At 40.1% G+C, this 16,907-nt stretch overlaps 1 protein-coding gene and 1 pseudogene across 1 annotated transcript; both read right to left on the bottom strand.

The window, feature by feature from the left end:
- Window positions 1-4,668: 4,668 nt before the first annotated feature.
- LOC133001917 (proteinase-activated receptor 1-like) lies at window positions 4,669-7,891 on the bottom strand (annotated as a pseudogene).
- A 5,177-nt stretch (window positions 7,892-13,068) lies between these two features.
- Window positions 13,069-14,118, bottom strand: LOC133001817 (proteinase-activated receptor 1-like). Its single transcript, XM_061071553.1, has one exon. It carries the CDS (start codon window positions 14,116-14,118, stop codon window positions 13,069-13,071), a length of 1,050 nt encoding a protein of 349 aa, XP_060927536.1.
- Between the last annotated feature and the right edge of the window lie 2,789 nt (window positions 14,119-16,907).

Genomic DNA, 16,907 nt, shown 5'->3' with positions numbered 1-16,907 from the left:
TTCTCTGTTGAATGTTGATTTAAAAATACTGTCAAAGATCTTAGCCCAACGCCTACAACGGGTCCTGTCATGTATAATATCAACCGATCAAACGGGTTTCATGCTTGGTAGGCACTCGTTTCATAACACAAGGAGGCTTTTAAATATCATTGGTTCTCCTGGTTCAGGCGTTCCAGAAGTGGTTATTTCACTGGACGCAGAGAAGGCCTTCGACAGGGTGGAGTGGAGCTTCCTTTTTTTTGTTTTGCAGAAATTTGGTTTCAATCTGGAATTTATATCTTGGATTAAATTGCTTTATGCCAGCCCAGTTGCCTCTGTCCACACAAACGGACTCCAGTCTGTTCCATTTCCCCTTTATCGAGGAACCAGACAGGGCTTCCCTCTTTCCCCCCTCCTATTTGCCATGGCTATTGAACCTCTGGCCATCTGGCTACGCCAGGAGGATGGGTTTGAGGGCATCATCAGAGCTGGGAAAGTTCACAAATTATCGTTGTATGCCGATGACCTCCTCTTATACATGTCTAATCCAGCTGCATCTCTCCCTGTGGTTCTAGATATCTTTGACAAATTTGGGTCCTATTCAGGTTATAAACTTAATATCCACAAGAGTGAAGTTCTTCCCATTAATTCTGCGTCAAAAAATATACCTCAGTCCTTATTCCCTTTCAAACATGCTACAGGTGGATTTAAATATCTGGGGGTGCATATTACTGATTCAATGAGTCATCTTTTCTCTAAAATTTCTCTCCTCTAGTTGAGAAATGTAAACTAGATTTTGTCAGATGGTCTGGTCTTCCACTATCCCTTGTGGGTCGAGTTAATTTGGTTAAGATGGTTGTTTTACCGAAGTTTTTATATCTTTTTTCACATATCCCTGTCCTTATTAAAAAGTCCTTTTTTAGCTCGCTCGACCAACTAATAGGTTCTTTCCTCTGGAGCAATAAAAATCCACGTATCAGAAAGTCAGTGCTACAGCTCCCGAAGGCTCTTGGTGGCTTAGCTTTGCCCAATTTCCGTCACTATTACTGGTCCTGTAATATTTATAAACTTTTATACTGGATTAATAACACAGCAGATGACCAGTGCCCCGTGTGGGTGGATATGGAACTTGCATCTTCCAAGCTCTCTCTTCATTCCCTGGTTTGCTCCCAGCTCCCTCTAACTGCCCCCAACTTTACCTCCAATCCAGTGGTAACTAACTCTGTTAGAATCTGGATTCAAATGAGGAAGAACCTAGGCCTTCATAGGGGCTCAGACCTCTCTCCAATTACTAACAATCACCTATTTCCGCCTTCTTGCACTGACTTGACCTTTCGGACGTGGTTCAACAAAGGGATAACAAAATTTAAGGACCTTTACAACCAAGGGACTTTTATGTCGTTTTTAGAGCTCTCAAGAAAATTCCCATCTATTTCGTTTTTTTCAGACAAGGCATTTTGTTCAGAATCAGAACCCCAAATTCCCCAGTCGTCCCCCAGAAACATTGATTGATTCAATACTGGCTCTTGATCCCGGACAAAAGCAGCTAATTTCTAGCATTTACAGCCTTATCAACTCTTCTCTCGATAGCCCAGCATCAGGCCCCAAGTATTCTTGGGAGCAAGAGCTTGGAGTCACACTACCTGATGATTATTGGGAACAAGTACTACGGTTGGTTCATTCCTCTTCAATCTGTGCGAGGCATGGCCTCCTACAATGTAAAGTAGTGCACAAAGTTCACTACACTAACTTGAGGCTATCTCGAATTTATCCCAATGTAACTGACTCCTGTAACAGGTGCAAACAATCCCCAGCAGATCATTCTCATATGTTCTGGTCCTGTCCCGGGCTTGCCACATTCTGGTCTGAAATCTTTAAAACTCTTAGCACAGCATATAACACTACCATCTCTCCTCAACCTCTCTTGGCTTTGTTTGGGGCCCCCCTACAGCCTTTTGCCTCTAGAGTTATACAGAATGTCCTTGCCTTTACCACCCTGTTGGCCAGACGCCTTATACTCTTTAAATGGAAACACCCTCAACCCCCATCTCACAGTAGGTGGGTTGAAGAAGTTTTACTGTTCATGAGTCTTGAAAAGCTTAGATTTTCCCTGAATGGTTCCTTAAATTCATTTGAAAAGACTTGGAGACCTCTCTTAAGTCATATTGAGTCTTTGACATCTCTGCGTTATGTTGATGACTGAGCCTCCCCCTCCCCCCCATTTATTTTATTTTTAATAACAATTCACCCTTCCCCTTTAATTATTTATTTTATTTTATTTATTTATTTATTTATTTTTATATTTGGTTGTTTTTTCGTGTTTATAGGTTTGTTATGGGTGCTGGGGATGGGAATGTGGGAGGGATAAAAAGATGGGAAAAAATGTAAGATGAAAGTATTCCCTGTTATATTGTTGTATCTCGTGAAACTACTTCCAATAAACAAAAATATAAAAAAAAAAAAAAAAAAAAAAAAAAAGCAAAGAAAGAAATTAAGTGACTAGTTAGTGTGAGAGAGAGAGAGAGAGAGAGAGAGAGAGAGAGAGAGAGAGAGAGAGAGAGAGAGGCAGCCTGACCTGCCTCCCACACAGGAACTCAGATTTTATCAGCTGGTGTGAATCAGATGTTCAGATGTCAAAACCAAACCCAGCTGTTAAAAATATGGATGCAGCAGTGCAAAAGTCAAAGACAGAACACACATACATTTGTTGAGAAGCTGATGGGAAAGGAAAAAGAAACCTCAGAATCCATATAATTTACCAGGTCATCCTAAGTCCTTTTGATCCTTCATCTCTCGCCAACGATTAAAGACGGTCTGATAGACATTCTTTTCACTCTCACCCAATCACTTTTTCTTTTCCTATTTAACGGTACCTACGACCATCTCCTCCTTTGTTTTCAGTGCTTGCTCTGCCACGGAGGCCATACTGACAACACTGAGTTAGATGTATCTTATTTAAAAATGGCTATCTACTTAGGTTATTGGGGTGGGACATATGCTGTCAAGCACGTCTCCAAATGTTCATTATGTCAGACATTCTGGGAGTGTTCTGGTTTAACAGACATGTTGTTGTTCTTATTTTAAGATGTACCAGCAAATTTTGCTTAATCTGTTATTTTAAGGTAAAAAGACAATATGGTGCTGTTTTAATTTCAAGCTGTACCATATTGCACACACTCAGATATCAGTCTCCTAAATGTGGGTGATTTTTCAAGATTTAAATTTTGCAGTCACTCTGTGGTCTTTGGAGAGATAATGCAGCCGTCAGCGGAAGATTGTTCTCAACCTCTGTGATTTCACTGAGTCAGGTTTTCACACACACAGACACACACACACACACACACACACACACACACACACACACACACACACACAAATTGATGTACCTTCCTTCCTCGTTCATGCTGCTTGAAAAAGGCAATCACACATTATTGACTAATTTTTGTTTTGATTTTAATATTATCAAAACCATTACATTGTTTGATTAATGAAATCTGTCATCAAAGTTTGCACATGAATAATTATGTAAATAATAAAAAACCTACATCCGCCACAGTTATCTGGACTTGATGACGGAAAAAAAGAAGCCCTGAATCTTGATGATATATCTGATAATATCTCATATAAGTGTCAGTTATCAGAAGACATTATTTCAGTAGCCTTAAATCCACTGGTGTGAGTTTAGTGTGTGAAGCAGTTTGTTGTTGATTGTCATCTCATTCCTTTTACACGCTTGTAAAATCTGAATACAATTTACATAGTAAAATAAATGAATTAAAAATAAATTGGTTAGGGGGTTTCCTCAGTAGTTCCCTGACACCCTCAGAAGACTCTCACCTGCGCACATCACCAATGTGTGTGTGTCTGTGTGTGTGTGTGTGGTGTCATATAATTCAGTATTTCCAATTATTTTAGTGTTGCGCCATCTGGTGTAGAAAACTGCCTTTAAAGTGGTGTCAAGTTACAGCTTTACTAGAACACATTCAGTACAGCACATTTATCACCAGTAGGAGGCAGCATAGATCCTACTATACCATGTCTACAATTTATTATTCCTTTCATTCTCATCAATCAGGCCAGATCAGATCTTTACTTTAAACAGACCGCACCCATACGGGAGAGGTCCGTGTTCAGGTTTCCTACTTTTCTCAAGTTTATTATCAATTTTCAAGTTTAAGAGAAGCATGTTCAAGAAATATATTTTAAAAAATGCTCAGTAATCTGTACCACATCATGTAGCTCTACTTATATATGGTGAGGTTATATTCCGTTATATAATATATAAATGTGTTCAAAGCAGAAGGTGTATTACACAAATGTAGATTATAACAAATCATCACAACAGAGTTATCAACTATCATAACAGAGTTGATAACTCTGTTATGATAGATCACAGGCGAAGATATAATATATATATCTTCGCCTGTGATCGCCCCACCTCTTGGAAAACAGAGAGGCAGAGGAAGCATTGTTATGGAATTGAGCATGGGTTCAGGGCGTCATTGCTTTTTGACCACTGTCGACCAGACAGATCCATCCAACTATTCTGCAGTGTTGGTCATACAGTATATCTATTTGATCTGATTGAAAGCATGTGGATTGGTAGAAAACCCTGGTTTTCATTTTGTCTCCAATATTGAGTTTTTATGGTATGCCGACTGGGTGGAGGTCAACCTGCAGGTCACAGGATCAGATTGTTCTCATCCTAGTTAAGCGACTACTGAGGCTAGAAAAGGAATGTCCACTACAGCCCTCCAACATCTTCTCACACCTCAGTGTGCTGAATAGTTGTTTCTGGCACTGGGATGAGCCAAAGTAGTAGACCAGTAGATCCAGGAGGCAGATCAGACTTCCCAAACACATTAACACGAGATAGGCTGCGTAAGAGCCATCAGTGCTCTCTTGGATCGCCTCAGCACCTCCGTTAAATTGCAGATAGTGGGCCATCAGTAAACAGTTTGTGGGTGTGAAACACAGCACAAATATCACCAGCACTGTTCCAGCCATCACCACTGCTCTTGTTTTCCTGCTTGAACGTCCTAGAACGCCGCGTGGGACTCTGCTCAGTGCCCAGATCACACGAGTGTAGGACACCACTGTGATGAGCAGAGGCAGGAAGAAGAAGGTGCAGCACAGGGCGATGAAGTAGAACTTGTAGTACAAGATTATCTCGTGCACATGCTGGACGTCGTGGCAGGTGGTGATGTTCAGCTGACTGAGGGGAAATGTTTGGTCGTGGAGGACAAGGGGCACAGTGCCAGCGAAGGATAATATCCACATGGCGACGCAGGCCATGATTGCGTTCCTTGGCGTCCTCCAAGGCAGAGAGTCAAGAGGATAGACTACACCAAGGAGACGGTCCACACTGATGCAAGTTATGAGCAGAACAGAGCAGTACATGTTCCAGTAGAAGGCTGCGGTGACCACGCGGCACATGAGCGAGCCGAATATCCAGTTGTTGCCTCCAAAGTGGTAGGAGATCTTGAAGGGGAGCAGCACAGCAAAGAGCAGATCGGCACAGGCCAGATTCAACATGTAGATGGCCGCCGGCTTCTTGGGTTTGATCTTCAGAGCGAAGGCCACCACTGCACAGATGTTGATCGGCAAGCTGATGAGGCAGATCAGAGTGTAGAAGGAAGGGATGAGGATGGTGGACACAGAGCCTGTGAGAAACAACAGCGCTTCCTCAGAGATTTTCACCCTCTTGATAATGGTTACATTCAGCACCCCCGTTCCATTGATGTTGGTTTCATTATGCATCAATATGCTGTAGCCATTGTATTCAACAGGAATAAACATCCTCCACACTAAGTTCTTTTTCTCAACAATTTCATTTGCTGGGAACAGAGGACTATATTTCAAACCAGAACCTTCAGTAATTTCCTGTGTAGCTGGAGAGAGACAAAGAGAGAGAAAGGGTCAGGGGATCCAAGATATAAACAAAGATTGTTAAATCAATGTGTTGACAGATTTTTCAAATTCATATGATAAACAGTCTAGAACTGAAACGAAACTGAAATCTACATCCTCAATTGATTACCAACATTTGTAGCTAGTTTTATTTAGAATCAATTAATGGCAGATGCCACTTTAGTCACAGTTCCTAGTGTAACAGTTGAGCTGTCTCTGTGACTTCAGATCCTAATAGCCATGTCCCATCAGTAAGCATTCTGTCAAAGTCAATCATATCTTTTCATGCTGCCTTGAACCCATCAGCATTTACAATCCCCCCCCCCACACACAGATCCTTTGTACCATACAGTGAAAACACTCTCCATTCATCCATTCACTCATTCTTTCATTTATGTTTCCTTAAATGTGTCTGTAGCTCACTATTTATTTTTATCAGCTAATCTTTTCAGCTCTATTAAACACAATTAAGTATATCATGAATTATTTGCCATGACATATTCCTATAGAATGTTGATACATATGTACATTTTAACTGTGTTTTCATTATTAGAAAATGTATGTTTTCTTACCATTCATCGTATTTGAGTTTGCACAAGCATACACCAGAACCATCAGCAAGGCTTTTTGAAAGAACGAAAACATTGTGCCGGCGAAACTGAAGCAATGAATAAAGCGACTACTGAGGCCAGAAAAGGAATGTCCACTACAGCCCTCCAAAATCTTCTCACACCTCAGTGTGCTGGAAAGTTGTTTCTAGCACTGGGATGAGCTAAAGTAGTAGACCAGGGGATCCGGGAGGCAGTTCAGACTTCCTAAACACCTTAACTCGAGATAGGGTCGCCTCAGCTTTGGTCGCCTCAACACCTCCGTTAAATTGCAAATAAAGTGCCATCATTTGACAGTTTGTGGGTGTGAAACACAGCACAAGTATCCCAATCACTGTTTCAGCCATCACCACTGTTCATGTCCTAGAACGCTGCATGGGACTCTGCTCAGTGCCCAGATCACACAAGTGTAGGACACCACTGTGATGAGCAGAGGCAGGAAGAAGAAGGCGCAGCACAGGGCGATGAAGTAGAACTTGTTGGACCAGATTATCTTGGTCACAGTCTGGACTTCGTGGCAGGTGGTGATGTTCAGCTGACTGAGGGAATAGTCTGACCGAGGTGCACAAGGGGCACAGTGCCAGAGATAATAGGTTTGGTTTTGATCTTTGGTACGTAGGTTTGGTTTTCTATTCGCTTGAGTTTGTCACATTTTGATAGAACAACGGACAATTCATTTAAACCTAGTCTGCCTCCATAGAAACATAATTTTACCTATTCACAATATGATTGGTTAGGTCTTGTTTTTCCATCCAATCATCATCCATCCATCTCCATCCATCCATGCATCATAAACAATTGAGCGACTGCAGCTCCTGCCATCCACACCCCAACAGTGAACCCTTTTCAAAGTCATTCAGATCTGTTCTTCTTGCGTTATACCCATCCAAGATATACACATATATTAGATTAGATTAGATTTCTTTATTTATCCACACAACGGGGAAATTCACTTGTTACAGCAAAAAAGAGAAAAACAGAATTTAAATAACAGTGCCGAAGCAACAATAAAAAAGAAAGATCAAAATATATACACTACTAAACTACACATAATGAGAGTAAAAATATACAGAAAACAAAAACAAAAAACAACCTGCAAAACAGACACTGTGCAAAGCAGGTACTGGGGAGAAAGTGGAGTGATGTAAGTGTTATTGTAATAAAAACAAAAGTATTATAAGTAATATTGCAACAGTAGTGACCATGATACAGAAAAAATAATTAAAAGTAAGTGACCATAATATAAATAATACTACAAGATAGTATAAAGGAAAATATAAATATTGCAATGTAACCATTATAAGTGATATACATATACACATACATATATATATATATATATATATATAACATACATATATACATATAACTGTACCACTCTAAACAATCTCCATTCATGCAGCTGTAATTGAAAATGTAACTGATCAATGTCTTAGTTCTGTGATGAATGTCTTACTGCTGTTTTGACTATTTTCTGTGCACTTAGCTGATGCAACCTCAAAATTCATGCCCTTACTCTGTTATTTCAACTTTTCTTGACCTTTGTCGGTGCAACTGTGTGCTGGGTTTGATTCCTCTTTCTCTAGCAGTGATGTCAGACAGCAGACGTTTCCTGTGTGTTTTCTTTCTTGTTTCCTGTTTATCACATTGTATAAAGACCTTTCTTTTTTCCTATTCGTGGTTGCACTCTGAGCCATGCTGCTGGCTGTTTAACCCTCTGCAGAGCTAATAATTAAAACTCTAAGACAACACCGGTCTGAGAAACTCATTATTTCAAATCTCATGATAAATTTCCACTTCACAGCCTTTTCCCTTTAACTTGTCTGTAGTTGATCAGTATTAAACAAACTCACCTTTTCTTATTATAAAATTACACAGTTAAACATATAAAACCTAATATACCGGTGTTATTTTTTTCATTATAATTGAATCGTTCTTACCGTTGTTCGTACCGTTGTTGGTCCCAGCTGAAGCAGCACATGCACACACCAGAACCAGCACTGTTGGAAACACTGGAAGCATTGTGCTGGTAAAAAATGAAGCGATAACAACAATATTAAAACCGATTCTATTAAATATGGTTAATCCGCGTGTCAGTTCTCTGCGTGTCTCGTCTCTCTCGCACTCTTTCTGCTGCTGATCGTGACCAGTGATTTGGTTTTTTCCCAAAGTCTGAAGGAAAAAAAAACCTAAACAGCCAATAAACAACATCATCTGCACACACAGAGACACTCCTGTCCACTGATGTCTCCTTTCCCATCACACTAACACAACACACATACTTCACTGGCCGCACCATATTTGGACCTCAACTTGTATTAAAGGTTGAGGTAGAGAGCGTTGATTCTTGGCTGCAGACAAAAGAACATCAATCCTTATTCCACTGCTGCCAGACTCCACAGCACCAATATAAACCTAATACTGCACAGTTTGTCCACATTACAGCTACTCATTGTTACTTTTGCATGTACACACACACATTTAAACACACGGTTATACTCTAGTGCTAATATGGTGAATATATACCCATTTATAATATATATGCGTGTTTTTTATATTATATTCATTTTGTTTAGACACATGCCTTTTTGTCTGTCAAAAGTCTATAAATGCATATATATGGATATGTCCATTTCAATATCCCCTTATACTAATGCACAAATACAGTGTACACCCGAAAAACAATATTTTCTGTTTGTTGTGAAAGGTTTTATTTTATTCTATTGCCTTTTTTATTATCTTGTGAATTTCCCTGGTGTGGAATCAATCAAGTTTTCTATTTCATCAAATGGAAAATCATCAAACAACTGAGAGCAAATTACAGTCTTTTGGGCAATCAACAGTCTACAGGCAACAACAGAAAATGCTTGGTATCACTTAAGATCAAGCACTGACAAGGACTCACACCAGGCAGTGAACTACAGTGTACAGCTACGTCCTTGTCATGGATATTTATGGTGTCACCGGCAGTGTTAGTTCTGAATTTCCGAGGATTTAAGGGGACTGTCAAAGGTTTTGTGCTATTTTGAGATGGGATAAATTTAGCTACTAAAATGACCTTTATTAGCATAAGTTAGTCTCTTTGTTCACCTGCTAATGTAAATCTAATGGCTCTAATGGTGTCTTGTTCCAGGCGATCACATGATGTTTATTTGCTGTTTCAATAAAACAGAAAACTCTAACCCTAAATCTATGGGGGGACAGTTCTCTCATAGAGATCCATCTCAAACAAGCTGAAGTCACAGGGGCTTTAACCTTCATGCGTCTGATTCCGGGAGCTCTGCAGTTATAAAACACGGGATATGAGCATGGAAGTCGGAAAAAAGAAAATGTGTTAGTTCCGAAGATGATGAGGCCAGGATGGGGGGGGAGTCGTCTGACTCATTCATCCTGAGCTTTATAGCCACAGGGAGTCAATGTTTGAGCTCACAGACAAACAGACTAAACCTATTCCTCACAAACATATCTGTCACCATGATCTATTTCTTATAATAATAAAACGTGCTTTTGAGATATGCAATCATTTCATGCTTATTAGGACTCAGGCTGTAATGTGTTCAGTGTAAAAAACAGTGTCAGCTTTATGTTTAGCTTGTGCTCTACTTTTAATACATGGTGCAGTATCTGGTATGTCATGATTAGGAGGGGCCCAGAGGATTCAGATGAAATCCACTTTTGAATCAAAGCAGACAGAAACTGGCACACGTTGAGCAGATACAGAGCACCATTAGCATCTGTGTTTACTTGTGCAGTGTTGTTTCTAAACATGTTTGTTTGGTCTGTAGTGATGCCGGTTTGCAGCTTTTTTTCTGAAAACTGTAAAAGTGACCTGCAGTAATAAAAAGAGAGCGGCTGCAGGACTCAGTCCACAAAAACCCTGAAGTAGTTTGCTCAAAGTTCTGTCATGTTCAACTCAGTTTACAGAATCCCAGACTGGAGAATCTGTTGCCATTGCTGCTGTCCTGAACATGCCAGTTGTTGTGGATGTACTGTTGTTGTGATGAACAACATCACTTACATTGATGAGTCCCAGAGCGCTGGTCACCTGTTTATTCATATTGAACGTATCACAAGACAAGTTGGGTCTATACACATGCCAAGTGTGAAGCTGATCTATGTGAGATGCATTTCACAGAGAGACACACGGACGGCTAGACAGAAAGACAGACATTTCTGCAATTAGTAAATAGATTCATGTTTCTGTACCACACTGATTTTTGGTTTCCCTCACCTCCAAAGGGAATTATTTGGCTCTTTGATGGTTAAATGTTCCACTATGTTCACCAGCGTATTACTAAATTTGTTTGGTTCTGCAGGAAGTGCACTTTGGGTTTAAAGGGCATTTTTTCTTGCCTGATACAGTGAAACAATTCGATTGAAGCCGGTCTGATAGACATTCCTTTCACTCTCACCCAATCACTTTTTCTTTTCCTATTTTTCGGTACCTACGACCATCTCCTCCTTTGTTTTCAGTGCTTGCTCTGCCACGAAGGCCATACTGACAACACTGAGTTAGATTTGTCTTATGGAAAGCTGCTATTTACGGCTCTGGATGTTGGTGTGCCACATATACTGTAAAGCACGTCCCCCAATGTTCATTATGTCAGACATTCTGGGAATTTTATGGTTTAACAGACAAGTTGTTGTTCCTATTTTAAGATTATGTACCACCAAATTATTCTTAATCTGTTATTTTAAGTTAGAAAAAACAATATGGTGCTGTTTTAATTTCAAGCTGCACCATATTGCACATACTCTGATATCAGTCTCCTAAATGTGGGGGATTATTCAAGATTTAAATTCTGCAGTCGCTGTGTGGTCTTTGGAGAGATAATGCAGCCGTCAGCGGAAGGCTTTTCTGCAGTTGGTGAGGATCCTTGCATTAAGAAAAAGATGCAACACGACTTTCTTATTTAGTACTAATTTAACTACTTTTAAAGTAAAACTTTTAATATTACTAACCCACTGACCATTTACATTCATGCATGAACCACAACCTGTGTGATTAAACTAAGTCAGGCTTTCACACACACACAAACACACACAAATTGATGCACCTTCCTTCCTCGTTCATGCTGCTTGAAAAAGGCAATCACACATTATTGAATCATTTTTGTTTTGATTTTAATATCATCAAAACCATTACATTGTTTGATCATTGAAATCTGTCATCAAAGTTTGCACATGAATAATTATGTAAATAATACAAAACCTCATCCGTCACAGTTATCTGGACTTGATGACGGAAAAAAAAGAAGCCCTGAATCTTGATGATATATCTGATAATATCTCATAAGTGTCAGCTATCAGAAGACATTATTTCAGTAGCCTTAAATCCACTGGTGTGAGTTTAGTGTGTGTAGCAGTTTGTTGTTGATTGTCATGTCATTCCTTTTACACGCTTGTAAAATCTGAGTACGATTTACATATTAAAACATATGAATTAAAATAAATTGGTTAGGGCGTTTCCTCAGTAGTTCCTTCACACCCTCAGAAGACTCTCATCTCCGCACATCACCAATGTCTGTGTGTCTGTGTGTGTGTGGTGTCATATAATTCAGTATTTCCAATTATTTTAGTGTTGCGCCATCTGGTGTAGAAAACTGCCTTTAAAGTGGTGTCAAGTTACAGCTTTACTAGAACACATTCAGTACAGCACATTTATCACCAGTAGGAGGGAGCATAGATCTTACTATACCATGTCTACAATTTATTTTTATTTTCATTCTCATCAATCAGGCCAGATCAGATCTGTACTTTAAACAGACCCCACCCATATGGGAGAGGTCCGTGTTCAGGTTTCTTACTTTTTCCAAGTTTATTATGAATTTTCAAGTTTAAGAGTAGCGTGTTCAAGAAATATATTTAAAAAAATGCAACTCTACTTACGTATGGTGAGGTTATATTGTGTAAAATAATATACAAATGTGTGTAAAGCAGAAGGTGTATTACACAAATATAGATTATAACAAATCATCACAACAGTGTTATCAACTATCATAACATAATATATCTAACTCTTATATGAATTGAATACAAGATAACATTACTAGTTGCAGTAGAGTTATATGGTGTATGTTTAGCTGCATTCTATAGGTAAATAACTTTATATAATAGGCTTCACAATTTAAAGTTCATACTGGGCTACTTTTGGAATTTCTATCAAATTACCTCAAAGCAGTAATAAAACAATAGTAACCAGATCAAGACAGCTTAAACATTGTTTGCACTTTTCTTCAGTCATTCAATAAAATGAGCTGCTTTTCAGAATGGAATGTGGTTTCTTGACATACGTCTGTGATTGCCCCACCTCTGGGAAGACAGAGAGGCAGAAGAAGCATTGTTATTGAATTGAGCATGGGTTCAGGGCGTCATAGCTTGTTGACCAGACAGTTCCATCCAATTATTCTGCAGTTTTGGTCATATAGTATATCTATTTTATCTGATTGAAAGCATGTGAATTGGAAGAAAACCCAGGTTTAATTATGTCTCCAAAATGGAGTTTTTATGGTATGAAGACTGGGTGGAGGTCAACCTGCAGGTCACAGGATCAGGTTGTTCTCATCCTAGTTCAGCGACTACTGAGGCCAGAAACGGAATGTCCACTACAGCCCTCCAACATCTTCTCACACCTAAGTGTGCTGGATATTTGTTTCTGGCACTGGGATGAGCCAAAGTAGTAGACCAGGGGATCCAGGAGGCAGTTCACACTTCCTAAACACATAAACACTAGATAGGCTACGTAAGAGCCATCATTACTCTCTTTGGACGCCTCAGCACCTCCGTTAAATTGCAGATAGTGTGCCATCAGCAGACAGTTTGTTGGTGTGAAACACAGCACAAATATCACCAGCACTGTTCCAGCCATCAACACTGCTCTTGTTCTCCTGCTTGAACGTCCTAGAACGCCGCGTGGGACTCTGCTCAGTGCCCAGATCAGTCGAGTGTAGGACACCACTGTGATGAGCAGAGGCAGGAAGAAGAAGGCACAGCACAGGGCGATGAAGTAGATCTTGTAGTACCAGATTATCTCGTCCACGTAATGGACGTCGTGGCAGGTGGTGATGTTCAGCTGACTGAGGTGAAAAGTCTGGTCGTGGAGGACAAGGGGCACAGTGCCAGCGAAGGATAATATCCACATGGCGACGCAGGCCATGATTGCGTTGCCTGGCGTCCTCCAAGGCAGAGAGTCAAGAGGATAGACTACAGCAAGGAGACGGTCCACACTGATGCAAGTTATGAGCAGAACAGAGCAGTACATGTTCCAGTAGAAGGCTGCGGTGACCACGCGGCACATGAGCGAGCCAAATATCCAGTTGTTGCCGCCAAAGTGGTAGGAGATCTTGAAGGGGAGCAGCACAGCAAAGAGCAGATCGGCACAGGCCAGATTCAACATGTAGATGGCCGCCGGCTTCTTGGGTTTGATCTTCAGAGCGAAGGCCACCACTGCACAGATGTTGATCGGCAAGCTGATGAGGCAGACCAGCGTGTAGAAGGAAGGGATGAGGATGGTGGACACAGAGCCTGTGAGAAACAACAGCGCTTCTTCAGAGATTCCCATCCTCTTGGTGCTGGTTACATTCAGCACCCCCGTTCCGTTGATGTTGGTTTCATTATGCATCAATGTGCTGTTGTTACTGTTTTCATTTGGCCTTTCACATCCACTCTTTATCTCTGGAGTTGTATCTGCTGGGAACATAGGACATACTACAGGAGGCATTCCATGCGTTTCCACTGTAAATGGAAAAGAGAGAAAAAGAGTCAGAGGATCCCAGATATACAAAGATTTTTTAATCAAGGTGTTGACAGATCTTATGATCATATGATAAATATTCTAGAACTGAAAAGATTAGTTGTTTACTTCTCCAATTGATTATCAGCATCGGCAACTAGTTTGATTGAGAATGAATCATTTTTGTTTTTTTGTTAAATGCTAATAATTTACTGTACTGTAATGTCAATTAGGGAATTAAAAAATTTTGATGGGCATTTTTTAAAAACATTTAATAACAAGTTATAGTTCAATCTGTCAATTCAGAATATAATCTCTATAATTTGTTTTTACTCTGTCAGCCTCAAATATCGAGTTGCCGCTTTCTCATTTTTGTTGTAAAGTCAAAGGTCTAGGAAGTTTTGTAATATCTGGTATGATGTTGCAACTTGATTATATTTAATTAATTAAATAATTAATTAAAATTGATATCTTTAAATCAACCAATTAGGAAAACATTCAGTTCATAGCCTATTTTAATTGTGATTTATATGTACGTTATTAGGGCCCGAGCACTGACAGGCACTGACAGACAGTGAGGCCATATTGAAATTGTAAGTATTATTATTATTGATATTTTTTGTCAGGCAAATGAATTGGCTGGTTTTCTGGAGGAATTTTCAAGTGGCTCAACGGTGCACCCCGAGATCCCCGGAACTTGTTCACATTGACAAAAATCGATACACATGTGTATCATGACCAGACAAACAAAAAAAGTCTTAGGTGCAATTGGAAAAACGCAACAGGAGCCTGCGATTTTGCATTTAGTGGCCAGTTTGGCAATATTCCACATTTTTACTTTGAGGTACTTGTACCAGGGCTTACATCAGATCGACTTCAAATTAAGATGAGTGTCATCACAACAAGATGGAGATACAAACTAACTGAAAGATTGATTTTTCATCACACGGTGTGACCGTGGCGTGGCGTCAAAGTTTGATTACACGCCATTAAAACACGATGTTCTGTATCGCGGACATACATGGACCATGATCTTTTGATGGTGAGCCGTAAACAAACAACTCCACTCCTGCATTGACAGTTCAGTGGTCAAAGATCAAAGGAATCTTTATGTCTTGCAAAGATGACGTCTCTCTCTCTCTCTCTCAGAATTGGGACATTTCCTCAAACCGTGTAAACATTGAGGTACGGCGAAGGCTCATCATTCGCCAAAGGAGACAATATTGTCAAAACTCCACTGTGCATTGTCCTATCACCACCAAACTTCTTTCTCATGATCAGAGTCCAAGACTGAACAGCTCTATGTGTCAATATTTCCTCAGTCATTATTTTCTTTTTTCAGGTAAAACGCATGCAGCACTTCAAAATGCATGTGCTCGGGCCCGCCCAGTGCTTCTTTGCAGTCCTAGAAATTTTTGAAATTGTATTTTATAGTTGGTACTTTCCAGGGTTGAGCAATTCTGGTTATTATTATTTTAACATGCAATCGCACTTTGAGTGTCAGCGAGTGATTGAGAAAGAAACAGGGTTTGTGATGTCACAGGTCACACTGATGTAACATCAGTCCATAATATTCATCTGTAGCTGAATGGAGCTCTGCTGTTCTGTGTTTCAGGGGGATTCTTTACAGACCCACATCCAGCTGGATTTCGGGGACGGCAAAGCCGTGTCCTATTCCAACCTCAGCTGGACTGAAGAGGTAGGTTTGCAGAACACCTATCCACCGACGCACACCTCCATCTTAGTTCTAGTAAATCAACTACCTGGATTTCTTTGTCTAATCAGGAGCTTAAGTGCATCTCACACTGACCAGCAGCTGAGTTAAAGTCTCTCCTTGTTATTTCAAACCGTATTTGTGGCAAAAAGCTTGAGATCTCAGCTCGCACGGCCTGGGAGACAGCATGAAACATAATCAAAATAAAACATGGTACATGTTAGGACACAGTTGTCAAAACAAGGTTTTTGTACATTTATGCTTTAAAGACATGAATGAGATCGAATATGAGACTTATGTACCTTTGTTGACAATACAGCACTGTTCACACACATACACACACTTTAACGTGTAGTCAGATACACATAGCGTAAACACACAAACAAAACACATAGTTCTTCTCCTGCTTCTCAACCTCAGAATGTTTCATACTCCTTAAAAAGGGAGTCTGGCATAGCGGACAGATAACAGGTTTTCAAACCTCTGGCTTCATGAATCACTTCATTATATTAGTTCTGAGACTCCCTCACACACACACAGCGGACAGATTAGACTAGAGGTTTTCATGCCTTTCTCACAGTTTTCTATGACCTCACTTCACTTCACACACACATAAAATAAGCGCACACGCGAGGCAATATGCTCATGAACTTTAGTAACCGCAACACGGCTTGCACGTCATCACGCAACTTTGATTTCCACCCGCAACAAAATGGTAGCAGAGGATGGTTTAAGACGATTGGAAGAGCGGAGTGGAAACAACAGGTCGGGGAGGAGGCCGTCTCTCGGACGGGAAAGAACCGTCCTGAAGTGACTTGTATCGCCTTGGGAAACTGATCAAACAGCGCTGTACTATTAAAAGGTGAGCAGAGCCTATTTAATTGAAATCTGCATATTGTCGTGATAGAAAACCCAAATTTTTGAACAGTAGTACTGAGGTGTATACAAGTACATATGATAAATT

This window comes from Limanda limanda, chromosome 1, assembly GCF_963576545.1.
Source record: "Limanda limanda chromosome 1, fLimLim1.1, whole genome shotgun sequence".
Classification (NCBI taxonomy): domain Eukaryota; kingdom Metazoa; phylum Chordata; class Actinopteri; order Pleuronectiformes; family Pleuronectidae; genus Limanda; species Limanda limanda.
This window is presented reverse-complemented; position numbering and strand designations above follow the sequence as displayed.